Source organism: Zea mays, chromosome 4 (assembly GCF_902167145.1).
Source record: "Zea mays cultivar B73 chromosome 4, Zm-B73-REFERENCE-NAM-5.0, whole genome shotgun sequence".
Classification (NCBI taxonomy): Eukaryota; Viridiplantae; Streptophyta; class Magnoliopsida; order Poales; family Poaceae; genus Zea; species Zea mays.
In genome coordinates this window covers 209,335,004-209,348,949 of record NC_050099.1, presented here as the reverse complement: position 1 = coordinate 209,348,949, position 13,946 = coordinate 209,335,004, and the positions used below count along the sequence as shown (strand labels likewise).

The window sequence follows — 13,946 nt, the reverse complement described above, 5'->3', positions numbered from 1 at the left end:
CTTTTTTAAGATCAACGTCCTTCCAAAGGTTTTCAACTTCAAGAATAAGTTGGGAGGTTTTCTTTGCATCATCTTCTTTTTCCCTCTTCGACTTGTCCATGAGCCGTTTCAATTCTTCATTGTACTCTTCAACTCCTTTGCATATACTCATTTTTTCTCTGCTATTACATCTCGTTGAGTTTTTGGGATTCGGCTAATGATTTGCCCAAAGATTGTATTTTAACGTCTGTGGCGTCGATCACCTCCGTTTCAAGTCTCTCAGCTTCGGTTTGTAGCTCCAAAATGATAGCTTTGTTTTGTCTGTCTTCTACATCTTGGTGATCCTTCAAAGCTTTACTCAATAATGAACCCTGTATTATTTACCAAAAACAAAAAAAAATAAATGAAAGTATTTAGAACGAAATGTCTGAATCCAAAATATACTAGAAGAAGGCATGATTTTAACCTTGATATTAGTGTAAGCCAAGCTTCCATCAATAGTTTGTTTCTTCACCACCCTAGCTTCATTTTCATTAGGAACACAAAATAACTTATCACGGTCACCTCCACTTAAGATAATGGAGCAAGGACGATATCTAGGTGTTAGAGCATTGCTTTTCAGTTTTGCTACCTCTTTGGTGTTTAGTTCTCCACTGCCGTCATGTTTAAAGTCAAATTCAATTCCCTATTCTCCTTCACGAAAAGGGTTAGTTTTGGCTTCTTGGGGCACTTACACCTCAATTTCAACTGTCTTAGGCTCTATGGCCTTGGCTTGTAGCACTTCCACTTTGATAGTCTATGCCTCTATAGGCTCTAGGGCCATGATTATTTTATCTATTGAACCGGCAACTGTCGCTGCTTCGACACTCAATTCTAGTAGTCCTTTTTTCTTGTCTTCCTTGGATGGAGTTTTGTATATAGCTTTTTATAATAGATGACATTCGAGACCCTTGCTATGGCATCTTCTCAGGCGAAGTCTGAGGAGCCAAAACTATAGTTGGCACGCCTTCACCCTCCTTACCCTTCATCGTCCGACCATAGCGAACTCAAAGTGTCAAAGGGTAAAGATTGGGTCATTACCTCTAGAATTTGCGTCGCCCGAAGTGATGATGCTGATGCACTCCCGATGTCCTTCTTTGCCATTTTCAAGGGTATTCCTTTGATTTTACTAATATTTGTCTTTTTTCTTTTCATGGGTGAGGTTCTAGATTCAGAATGAGATGACGCCTCACCACTGTCCTTTGCTACCTTCACCGCTTCTGCCACCTTCAGTTTTTTTGGCAATTTTTGTTTCTTCGCCTTATTCGACCCGATTGCTTCCCTCTTCATGAGGCTAATAGTTATCTTTCTTTTTATCTCAATATCAGCCTCTTCAATTATCTTCGGATAATCGAGGTATTCAAACCCTAGAGCATCCATAACTCTATTTAGCCTTCATTTTGATCGACCATCGAAGGCAACCATCATCAACTGGTCTTCTTTTACTGTATAGTTTCCAAGTATTTCGTTGCACATCAACTCCATAGACAATAGCCAATCAACACATGGGCCTTTGAATACATGATGCTCTTTAAACCGATAAGGTAGAACCTTTAGCACACCACTCTTTGTCTCTTCATCCCCCTTTTTTGGCTTCGACATTTTTCAGCCAGATAGTGTGGGGAACGTCTAGTTTGTAAGGAATTCTTGCACCAGATCTAGGTCCCGATGTGGTCCACCATGGTAAGGAAAGCCATGTAGGCTAGCTAGGAAGTTGAGCCTAATTCCATTGTGCATTGTAGTCGTAGCTTATTCTCAAGGGACTCATCACAATACCTTGGAACTCTTCCCTTTTTTCGTATCAGCCTTCACATAAAAACATTCCCTGGTCCACTCATTCGTCCATTTGGTTTGGTATGCAAGTACAGGAGACCACATAACTTTCCGATATGCGAAGTTGTAGCAGTCAAAGTTGTTCTGTAGCTACTCTTGTTATTTCTCAGTAGCTTTTGTCTGATAATGCAGCTCGTGAATTCTGCAAAAGCCTTCGACACTAGCACTCACACACTAGCTACGCATTACCCATATGTACACATCGAGTCTAACTATAGCATTTGAAGTCAGTTGATGCATAAAGATTTCATATTTCTTTAGGACTTTATCAATCATTTTCAACATCGACAGCCGAAGTCTAGACTAGAAGAAGCTTCTAAAACTACTATCTCGTCTTCCTTCGGATCTAGGGTGGTCTCGCTACGAGCAAACTGAACCCCATCCTTTTCATTAATGTAGCCAAGCTTCTTCATAACATCAAAATCACTAGGCTTTATAGTGGATACCCCAAAAACAATATGTATTGGTTTTGTCGGACGAATGTCACTGCCATCTTCGTTAGATACCGCAACATCTTCCTCCTCCTCGGTAGCTTCAGTCTCTGTTGTTGCCCTCATAGCTTCAGAAATCAGCATAGTAGCCCCCATTTCCATTGCGTCAGGAGCATCTTCGTCTTCTTGAGCCACTTCGGATGAAGTCGGGGTTGTCATCTTTGCGACCGAGTGGATTCTGGCCACGAGTGATTAAGTTGAAGTTCGCAAAAAGCAATCGAGGAAGCAAAAAAAAAGCTTTGGAGGCAGAGAATTTGATGGAAGTAGGTTGGTGCAAGTAGTAAATGGCATGGTAACCGCATGGAGCCATTCAACTTATATAGGTTGGCGAGTGTGGGAGCCGAGGAATCACACCGCTCTCACCCCACTACTTTGTGGACTATTATAACTTGTTTTATTCTATTTTTAATAATATGCTCGGGGAAGGTGTTTTTTAGACCTTCGACATGAAGCCTATATTATCTTCATGTTTTGAGTTCGGTATGAAAAACAAACCAATTCTGTAAGGGGCTATTGTTGAGGGTCCTAATTGGCTGAAGGTCCTTAAAGCATTAACTCAAGCGAATTAGCGTTGTTGCTAGCGAGATCTGTTAGTTACCATGTGTAGTTTCAACCTATTTTTATGTTGAGTTTCATGTTATTAGATTGATTTTACACAACCGTATATGTATTTATTGTTCGGTTGTAACACTCCATGATAAGCGACTGCAACATATACATGCGCCAACTCTAGAGATTGATACGCATATGGCACCCTACCTTACATGCTCTAGTCACATTATTTATTCTAGATGGACTTCTTAGGAGGTTCTGATATCCATGGGCATTGCATGCATGATCATCGGCTTACCGACACGGATATTCCTAGTGTTGCCAAAATGATACATACTATAGATTAGATCTAGGATGTTCCCATGAATAGATTACCATTTATCTAGCTTTAGATTTGGTTGACAGTGTGATAATAATGGAGGTTGTTTAGCCTATTTCTGTGCTTTTGGCTATGCACACAATATGCGTCTTTCTAGGATAAATATTTGGCTCAAACATGCTTTAGGCAAGTTTATTTCCCTTACCGTTTGCTTTCAATGTACGATTACTTTCATTTATTTAACTATTACTGACCTAGAAAAGCTAATAATCGGCTCAAGGACTTAGGCCGATCAGTGCAACCAGCACAGGCTGATTCACGCGATCTAGCCATAATTTAACATTTAATCTGTTGTGCATTTAATTTGCAGAGCAATTCATCGACAACAACATACAGTTTCTAGTTACAGGTCAAGCCATGTTGCATGCCTAGAACCTCCAATTGGAGTCGCAGTCCGGTCAAACGACAATAATAGTAGCACACCTCCTAGCTCTTCGTGTGTTGGTGCTTGGACAATCGACCATATTTTTCCCGCGACGACACATTTCTGGTACGCACGGTGGAAAAAGCAACGCTAACTAGCAGGCAAAATTAGGCCACCACAACTCTGAAGACTTCAATCAAAAGATTTGAGAATGCTATGATCGAGCCCTTAAAAGCATTATCGACATCCTCCTTGCCTGCTTTACATGGACTCGCTTCGGCGGTGTCAAACTTACCGAGAAATCGGAGACACTGCTAGAGCAGATTGACCTCTCTACACCATCGGAGGATCATACTGTTGTCCTCCAAAAAATGGGGTACATCATCCACCAGGGAGAAATTTGCCATTATGAAACATCACGGTTGTGGCTTCGACGAAATAGAGATCAAGGAGAGAGATTCGACATTACGAAAAACCTGAGCAAAGCCCACACTCTGAAATAGACAAGATTACTTCATTACCAGCTACCGACGAGGATTATTCCATTGATACTCACGTCGTCGTGTATCCGTCACGGCTCTCAACGAATCCGACGCCTCCATCCCATCAAGCTGAACACGCAGCAACAGCAGAACAGCGCAACGAGTAGCGCCGCAGCAGCCACCACACCGAAAAGCAGAGCCAGGCGCTGCACTCTCTGCCGCCTCCGCCGCCGCCGGTACACGCCGCACTCGCTCTCCGACGGCGGACCGCACAAGTCTGAGTTCGAAGCATATGCTGACGAAGAGCCAAAGCGGGAGCCGAGCATCGCCGGTATCTCGCCGGAAAGCTCGTTGTGTGACACGTTGAATGACAAAAGGACAGGAATCTGAGCCAATGAAGCAGGGATGCTGCCGGTAAGATTGTTGAACGACAGGTCAAGCGTCTGTAGCTTCGAGAGGCTGGCAATAGAGGCTAGTATGTCTCCGCCAAAATGATTGTCGTCAAGCTTGAGAAGGGTGAGTGATGAGCATTTGGAGATCTCTGGTGGTATCTTGCCTGAAAGCTGATTGTAGCTGAGGTCAAGCTCCTCCAATTCACCAAGGCGTGAGAGGTCCCTCAGGATGGAGCCGGTCAGCTGGTTGCCACTGAGCTCAAGCACAGCGAGGTTGGAACAATTGGCGAGCTCGGCTGGTAGCTCGCCAGAAATATGGTTGTGTGCTGCCGACAGCACTTGAAGTGACGGCAAGTACCCATATGTCGCTGGTATTGACCTAGTGAAAGAATTTCCGAAGAGATTGAAACCTTTAGGAACATCGCTAGAGAAGGCGACCAGTGAGTCTGTTCCTGTGTATGGACAATGCCTCTAGCCACGACAGATTCCCCAAGGTCGCCGGAATCTGGCCGGAGAAAGTGTTTCCACCAAGATAGACCTCCCTGAGCCTCGGGAGACCACCTAGAGCTGATGGCACTTCGTCGGTGAAGTGGTTGTCCTCGAGATCAAGCACCTGGAGTGCGCTGCATCTGCCAATCTCCGCAGGTACGGCGGCAGTGAAAGCATTGCCGCCGAGGCGCAGCTCAAGCAGCGTAGTGAGCTGCCCGACCGCTGGCGGCAACTCGCCTGTGAACACATTGCCCGAGAGATCGAGCAGCGTCAGCCCTCCCGCCCCAGCAATCCAAGTCGGGAACGGACCAGCGAGCTTGTTGCCGCCAAGGTCCACCACCCGAAGATCCGCGGCGAGACCTCCCGGCACGTCCACCTGAGAGAACTCGTTGCGGCCGAGCTGCACGATGCGCAGAGACGAGTTCCCCTGGCCGCCGAACGCCGCGGCCGGGATGGTGCCGGTGAGCTGGTTCCGCGACACTGAGTGAATCTGCAGCGTGGGTATCGCGGCTACCGCATACGACACGATGCCGCGGAGCGAGTTCCCTTGAAGGCTCAGGTGGAGCAACGCCGAGCAGTTGGCCAGCGCCGCCGGGATGGTCCCCTCGAGAAGGTTCCCGTCCAGCCAGAGGTAATGCAGGTTCTGCAAGTTGCCCAGGGACGCCGGCACGGTACCCCGGAGCCGGTTAAAGGACAGGTTCAAGAACTAGAGGTTCGCCATGGAGGCGCCAATGTTCGCCGGGATGGTTCCGGAGAACGTATTGGAGGAGAGGTCGAGGTACTTCAAGCCGTGAGGAAATGGATACATGACGACATGAGTATCACTGGAATAATCCTCGTCGGTAGCTGGTAATGAAGTAATCTTGTCTATTTTAGAGTGTGGGCTTTGCCCAGATTTTTCATAATGTCGAATCCCTCTCTTTAGCCTTTATTTCGTCGCCTTTATTTCGTCGAAGCCACAACCGTGATGTTTGATAATGGCAAATTTCTCTCCACCAGGCCATGGTGCAAGAGTAAGAGGTCCTTGGAGGAAGTTATTGCGCGAGTGGCCAAATCAATTTTGGCCAAATACCGGCAATCTATTTGATTATATTCAAACCCTCCATTTATGATTTGCGTATGCTTTGATTAAGTTAAATGGTTAAATAAAATCTAGATGTTTCAACACAGGACAAGTACAAAACTGAGTCACCTGAAAAAGCTTCAAGGTTAACTTGACGCATGTATATATTTGTAAACGGTATGACAATTCATGATTAATACAAGTTCACAATAACCTCAAGCAAAGTAAATAATAATACATAAATACACATTGACATTTTTGAAATGAAACATATCGTTTTTTTGGGGGTGGGGGCAAACAAACAAAAATCAGCTGGTTGGACCAATTCGCACTACGCGACAGTGGTATGGATGCACAAGGATGCAGAAGAAACGATTAAAAGTGGAACACTGAGGAAAAAAAAAAAAGAGGAGTTTCCAGAGCACAAGTTTCAATTCAGATACAGAAAGATAGATCACCATCCCAGATTAACTCCATTTCTCATGCGCACAATTCGTTGGGTGCCCTTAGCAGGGCTGCAGGAGGCAGTTCTTGATCTATTCCGCAGCTCCACCTCCGGCGAGGCAGGGACAGCTGCAGACCGGAGCCAGAAGAGAGAAACCGATCAGAAACCACCGATCTGTCGGCAACTTGCTAGTAACAACGCGTTGTAAGAACGTCGATGTGAAGTTATTATGGACTCTGATAAGCTAGTGGTGCCTTCCATGTTGCATAGTGGTAACGAAGAGATTAGGATTACCATTTGGCCAAGAAGCTTGGTGTGCTCTGCCTAGTGGTTTGCTGCTGTGCTGCTTCCTGTTCCTGCTGGGGATGGCTCGCCGGACGCCCAACGAAGTACTCTTATACATCCAGAGAAATGAATACATAAACTACTGAACGGGTCCAGTTTTAATTTGGCAACAAGAGGACGGCGAATCCAGCAAAGAGAACAAAACAACGCTGTAGGGGACAAAAAAAAAAGAATTGAGTTGAACAGGCAAAAGAATGAACCTACCGCCGGGAGTTTGCGCGGTCGCCGGGTTCTGGTCCCCGCGGGCGTGCGGTTCTTCCGTCTTGTCGCCCGGGTTGGTTGGACGGCCTACGAAGTAGCTTCCTGCACCGACGGAAGGATTAAGGAGACGGGGTTTTTTTTTTCTGTATCTTTACCGTAGGGCGCAGGAATCGAGAGAGGCAGAGGGTACCAGGAGCATCGTTCTGCTGATCGCTGCTCATGGCGGATCTTCCGGCAGCCTCTTCCCCCCTAGCGCCGGTGGTAGCAACTCTCAGGAATGCGACAAGGACATAGGAGACGACCCAGACGGCTACAAGTCAAGAAGACGGAGGGAGTATTTTTTTTTCAAAGAGGGACAGAGCTGTCACCAGACTGGCGATGATTCACAGCTCCGGCACAAGTTCAATTATCCTCCGAAGCAACCTTGGCTCAAAAAAACAATTACCCAACCACGGCCCCAGCGGCCCAGCCTGGCCGTCAAAACTACTACTACTAGCCCTGCTGTTGTGAACTTGAGATGGCCAAGACAAAGAGCTAGAGGCTTGGACAGCAGAATCATGGTTCGGCTCTGCGATATAGAGGGCGGTCCATGATAGGTCGCTGTGGCGGTGCGGACTATCGGTATCTCTAGGTCGGATACCGTTATAGATGTCCAATAAGCACGAGGCCCGCGAGCCCGGCACGAACCCCGCTTTTTAGGCCCGGTCCGAGCCCGGCACGGCCCGGTTATATGCGGGCCCGGGTCGGGCCGGCACGAATAAACGGGCCGGGCTCGGACAGGAAATTAGGCACGGTGGGCTAGCCCGGCACGGCCCGTTTAGCTCTAAGCCCGTTAAGCCCGCTTTTTTTACACTAAAATGTGCTTTTCGGCCCGCATAGCCCGCTTTTCGGCCCATTTTTTCGTGCTAAACGGGCCGGCCCGGCCCGTTTAGGCCCGTTGCGGGCCGGGCTCGGACAAGAAATTGAGTCCGCGTGCTTAGCCGGCCCGGCCCGGTTTTTTAATCGTGCCTGGCGGGCCGGGCTCAAAACGGGCCGGGCTTCACCGGGCCCGGGCCGGACCGGGCCGGGCGGCCCGTTTGGACATCTCTAGATACCGTCCTACAGGAGCTGGTCATCTCTGCATTGTTCGGATGATCTGCGCTCTGGATCGAACGGTCTGTAATGAAATAGGGTCGTTTTTTTCTCCTTGTAGGACATATATCTTGTCCATTAATTAGAGGAGAGATCTTAGGGTGCTTCTGGTCAGCAGATCATCCGATACGTCACCATACGACGTAAAGTCGCCTAAGAATTAATAGATCAAGTCGAGAAAGTGATCTTAAGTAAAGTAGACGAAGTAGATCTTGCCCCTCAAGAGGGGATAAGATTCTAGGGTCGTCTTGGGATCGGCAGAGCACCCTAGGAAGGGTCTAAAGGACGTAGAGTCGAATAGTGGTGGAGGTGGATATGCGGAAAGCTACAACTGAAGTTATGTTACATATACTACTAGGACAAGAAAGGTAAATAAAGTAGATATGTTTGATTGGATTGTGTTTGAGGATCCCCAATCGGTCGTACCCTTCATATATATAGGAGAGGTCTGGACTTGTTCTTAGGCGATAGCCAATAAATCCCACATGATTACATTGATAGGCACGCACGAGATAAGGTTAATCGCTCGAGTCAATCTGATAGTGCGAGCACGGATGGTCCGGGACCTAGGGCCGGACTGTCCTCCACTTTTGGTGTTCAACACATGCCCTCTGCCTTTTTGGTTGAGCTTGGCGAACCAAAAGCACCAGCACACTTCGAAAACAATAGATCTCATGAGTTAATTTGTTCCCGAAGTAAGGACTCAGCTCGATACAAGTCATCGTCTCTTGTGATCAGATAATATAAATATTTGATAGAACTTTGATGCACAGAGGTCGTTTTGACTTACATCCTCTTTGGCCATGTCTGCGTGATCAACATGTCAATAAACAAAAACTTGTGATGCCCTCCAGCCTGAATAAGTAAACGGATTGGGCTAATAATACGGATTCATCGTTGTACCACCCCACGTTTGAGTAGGACAACACATCAGCGATGAACAGACTGGAAACACCATGACATCCCTAGAAGAGGATGACCAGGCGATCTTGGTTGCACCACTTCTGGGCCAGTTTAGTTGTTCTCTTCTTTGCACAGATCGCCTTTTTGACTCTAATTGTTTTACTGGCCGGTCGTGTGGAACGACCTTCTTCATATATTTAGCAAGCAACTGGTCAAAAATAGTGTCGACTATGCTGAGTCAGCAAGACGTCCTAGAATTGTTTTGCTTCCTAGTACCTATCTCAGGGCGCTGTGATCTGATGGTCTGAGATCACTGCTACTTCTGGTTGAACGCGGACCGTCTGGACTTCATGGTTGGACTATCTATGTCTGCCTCGGACTGTCCGGACTTAGTGCCCGTACCATCCGGTGTACGCAGGATAGGTGACCATGATCGGGTATCTGATCGTGTTTGCCCCCCGAGCATCCATCCTACCCTTTGGATGCGGACATTAACTTAACATGATGATTGGAAAGGATTCATCGGCCATATCAACCACTGAGAGCAAAGATGTTTATTGAACGATAGAGCTTGCTCACATGGAAGAACCCATAATAGCCAACTCAATAATATATAAGTTCGAGTATTGGTTGTACTAACAAATGAACCATTTACTTGAAACTATTCGGCAACACTAATTATGTAGTTTGAAATTAAGCAATAATCGAATAGAGATTAGCAAGTATCATAAACATGTTTATCCCATAAATAAATATAACCGAAGAAAATTATAGCAAGAATCATAACTACTATCAATTGAAATACTTCGGCTTCATATAAGCAGCAACATATTGCAATTATCCATATGAATAATAATTCGGTTGCACTCCTCCATAATATAAAGACGTATATGGAGCAAAATGATGCCATGAAGGATAACCGATGTTGGGGACTTGTTCTCAAATGCTAAGAGTTAAGAACAAGGCAACATAGAAAATGTTAATCGTTAATATCCTTCGTCCTCCGAAGCATTATTTCCCTTAGGAGATAATGACTTGCGGACGAAGGTGATGAAGGTCATACCTTCATCAATTCATCAAACAATGACGAAGGGTGAAATATAAAGAATGTAAAAGAAAACGTGAACAATCATTTATTATTATTGAGCATAAACAAAGATATTATTGAATTACAAGTGTACCTTCAATTGGAAGGAAATGACAGTACAAGCGTGACGCAAAAAGCAAATGCCAAGTCAGCGTGAACAGTACGGGGATACTGTTCACCTATTTATAGACACGGGACACAGCCCTTACAAAATTACATTCATGCCCTTTACATTTGATAATAACTCTATAGTAGTCTATTGAGGTCTGAATAGCCTTTTCATCTTTAAGTCGGTTCCATTCTTTGCTGTCGCGCCGAAGCTTTCCTGCTCGCACCTTCGGCTCTGAGTCAACCTTCGTATTATTCCGGTCCACTGCAATGCCGACTTTAGTCCGAGGGTACCTGTTTACACATTGTACTGCAGGAATACTGTTAAATCCTGTTTTTGAGGACCTTCGGACGCCGAAGGTCCCCAACAGTAGCCCCTCGCAATATTAATTTGTTCGAAATAATAAATTTAGATTGCGATATGGACGAAGGCTTTTCGCCGAAGGTCCGAAAAAACACCTTCCCTTTGCTAGAATAGCAACATTCAATGACAAGTGGGGTCTTTCAGCTTTCAACGCACCGAGCGTATAAATACGGCCATACCGCAAACTCATTTTGGTACGTGCACTTGCCATCTGCCCCTGCTTACTCAATTTTATCTCTTGCGCGCAAAAATTTACTGAGCTTTTAGTTTTGAAGCTTCGGCACTGAAAACAATTTTTAGCATTTCCGAAGATGTCTGAAGACAAAAAGGCCGGTCCCGAGATGAAGCTGAGTCTCTCTGAAGAGAAGAACCTGGGGTTCCTTATAGCGATGGCGGAGACCAATACGGAAAAAATTACCAAGGAGATACTGGAAGGCTTGTCTGAAGATACTGGTGACAGCGACAGTTACGATGTAGAAAGTGGTGGGGAAGAGTCCGAAGATCGGCCATGGCGGCCAAGTCACGCGGTTTTCGGGAAAACCACCATTAAGCAGAGTCATATTGATAATATGAGGGGCCGATATTTTCAAGATATATCTATTGTGAGAGCTGATGATGGAGAAAAAACTTCTCCCACCCCCGAAGAAGATGAAGTCGTAATCTTCCGAAGCTTTCTCAAGGCTGGGCTTCGATTCCCCCTGAGCAACTTTGTTGTTGAAGTTCTGAAAACATTTCAAATCTACCTTCATCAAATTACTCCCGAAGCTATCCTAAGAATGGGGATGTTTGTCTGGGCTGCGAGAAGCCAAGGTTTAGAACCAGATGCCAAAAGCTTTTGCAACATTCATGAGTTGTTATATGAGACGAAGCCCTGGGGGAAAGAACAATATCACAACAACTTTGGGTGCTACAGCTTCGTTGCCCGCTCCGGGTCAAGCTGCCCTGTGCCGACTTTTTGGAAAAGATGGCCCGGAGCCTGGATGACTGAATGGTTCTATGTAAAGAATGACCTGACAACGCAAGAAGATGTCAAGAGTATCATTATGCGCCCCATCTGGCAACGCTTCGGACTTCGAAGGCCGAAGGTTAAAATGGATGAAGCAGCCGAGGAATGCCAAAGAGCCTTCGGCGTAGTCTGCTCTTTTATTGGGACAAGGGACTTGATTCAAGAACACATTGCCTTCAGGGTGTGGCCACTTGCAGGAAAGTGGGAAATGCCGAAGGAGACCATCAAGGAGTCCGACGAAGGCGGACTGGTCAGACTAAAATACACATTCAAATACGGGGATAAATTTGTTGAACCCGATGACGACTGGTTGAAAAACATTGAAACATTAAGTGATGAACTGCTTGGGGCATATTCGAAGGCCGAGAACACTGCAATGTCAGCAGCCTTCGGAGGCCGAAAAAAGAAGAGGCTGAATCGGGTATTTGATGCCATCGGGTTTGTCTACCCTGACTATTGCTATCCCACCCGAAGGCAGAAGAGAAAAAACACAACCTCTGCAAAGGAAGAAACTGCGGCTGCTCCTAGCGAGCCAGAACCGAAAAGGAAGAAGATAAAGGTTCTTACGCATCGGCCGCGCTATATTGAACCAGCTTCAGTGCCTGAGTTTACCGGAGAAACTCCTTCGGCCACCGAAGCTGAAAAACCAGCCGAGCCAACTTTTCTGCCAGAAGTCATAGAAACGGCCGAAGTGCCATCAAAGACAAAATTGGAGCAATCAAAGATTTTGTTACCGGAAACGAAAGAGAAGGCCGAGGTGCCATTCACAGAAAAAATGGAAGAGGTAAAAGAAGCAACTGAGGGCTCCAAAACATCAGAAGTTTTGAGTCCTACAGCAATCACTGGGACAGCAAAAAATGAAAAAGTGCCAACCGTAACTCCAAAGAGAAAGAGAATGGCTAATGTGCTAGATGTACTAGAAACGATCAAATCTTCGAGCACACCTCCGAAGAAGACTGCTGTTACTTCTGAAACAACAGCTGAAATTTCTGGTTCTACAGCTCCAGAGCAAGAAATTGAAGCCGAAGCTGGGCCCTCAGAGCCCGCAAAGGCAAAAACGTTGGAAAGTGAGGCAGAAAAAATAACAAAGCCAACTTTTGTTGAAGAAACTGGTGTTGTTACCCCCGAAGCATCCCCAAAATTCGTGATTATATTTTTCGTCATGCTTCGGGGAAAAAATTATCAGAAAAAGAAGAACAAGAGGCCCAGCATTATGCCCAAAAGTTGAAATATCCAAAGGGGGCGTTGATATTTAATGGCAGTGGAGAAGAAGATTTCTTGTATTGTCTCCCCGACAGCAAGGAAATTTCTGTCTGTCGGGAGATGAGCAGAAGCTTCGGATGCCCAACTTTAGAAGACGGACTTTCGGTGCTGTCGAAGAACGATCTGGCCGACAGCCTGGCTTACAATAGTTTAAAGGTGCGACAAATAAATAAATAAAAAATTTTCGTTTGACAAAACCTATTGACGCACACATATGTCTTTTTGCAGGGCTTGATACTTAGCAATGCCCTCAGGGCACAGAAAGATGCCGAAGACGAAGGGTGTACTATAGCCCTGAGCAACCTTCGTTCCGAAGTAATTGAACTGAGGAACGAAGGTCTCGAAAAAGATAAAATATTATACTCATTGATAAATAAAATAAAGGAAGACGAAGCTGCTTTTAAAAGTCAAGCTGAAGCTCAGAAACGCGAAATTGAAGACCTTCGGAAACAACTGGCCAGAGCCAAGGAAGAACGCATATTGGAAGAAACAAAGCGTGAACTCAGCGATCAATGGGCAGATCACCTAGAAGTGACTGTTGAAGAGCTTCGTTCATCCAAAAAGAGATGCTACAACAAATCTATAGATTGTGTTAAGAAATTAAAGGCTAGCTTCGCCAAGGTTGGCGCATTCTCAAGTGAGGAAAACTTTTCGAGAGGCAATCCCGAAGGTGTCATTGAATGGATTGACCACGAAGCTGAAGCCTTCGAAGAAATTTTAAATAGCCGAGGAGATATATGTGCCTTCTCTGGCGCCAGAGGGATTGCCACCATCTTAGAGAAGAAGGGCTGCGAACATGTAAAAATTTTAGCACAGTCCGAAGCTGCCTTGTCCTTTGAAGATACAAGAGATCCCTCGGCCGAAGCTAGCATAATTGGTGGAAAGTTTTTTACCGATATCTGGGATAATGGTGGCCGAGAAATGGCCGGAGAAATTATTCGAAGAAGTGAAAAGGGCATCCATGATGCTAGAGAAGTAGCTGAGGCTGCTGAAAAGAGCGCAGAGGCCGAAGGTCAGATAGGTATTAAAT

The 13,946-nt window shown here is 45.8% G+C and overlaps 1 protein-coding gene and 1 pseudogene across 2 annotated transcripts; both read right to left on the bottom strand.

Annotated features, from left to right (window-relative positions):
* Positions 1 to 3,953: 3,953 nt before the first annotated feature.
* On the bottom strand, positions 3,954 to 5,730 carry LOC103654543 (probable LRR receptor-like serine/threonine-protein kinase; annotated as a pseudogene). The gene is given in 1 exon segment (NR_145320.1): positions 3,954 to 5,730. The product of NR_145320.1 is annotated as a probable LRR receptor-like serine/threonine-protein kinase (transcript).
* A 587-nt stretch (positions 5,731 to 6,317) lies between these two features.
* On the bottom strand, positions 6,318 to 7,434 carry LOC100276990 (uncharacterized). Its single transcript, NM_001328631.1, has 4 exons — positions 7,245 to 7,434; positions 7,058 to 7,156; positions 6,803 to 6,902; positions 6,318 to 6,636 (listed from the first exon to the last, which is right to left on the bottom strand). Exons 1-4 carry the CDS (start codon positions 7,273 to 7,275, stop codon positions 6,600 to 6,602), a joined length of 267 nt encoding a protein of 88 aa, NP_001315560.1. The 5' UTR covers positions 7,276 to 7,434; the 3' UTR covers positions 6,318 to 6,599.
* Between the last annotated feature and the right edge of the window lie 6,512 nt (positions 7,435 to 13,946).

Coding starts and splice junctions, on each gene's coding strand:
- LOC100276990 (NM_001328631.1), bottom strand. CDS start 7,275: ATGAGCAGCGATCAGCAGAACGATGCTCCTG. Junction 7,157..7,244: donor TCAGCAGAACGATGCTCCTG/GTACCCTCTGCC, acceptor CCGTCGGTGCAG/GAAGCTACTTCGTAGGCCGT. Junction 6,637..6,802: donor CCAAGCTTCTTGGCCAAATG/GTAATCCTAATC, acceptor TCCGGTCTGCAG/CTGTCCCTGCCTCGCCGGAG.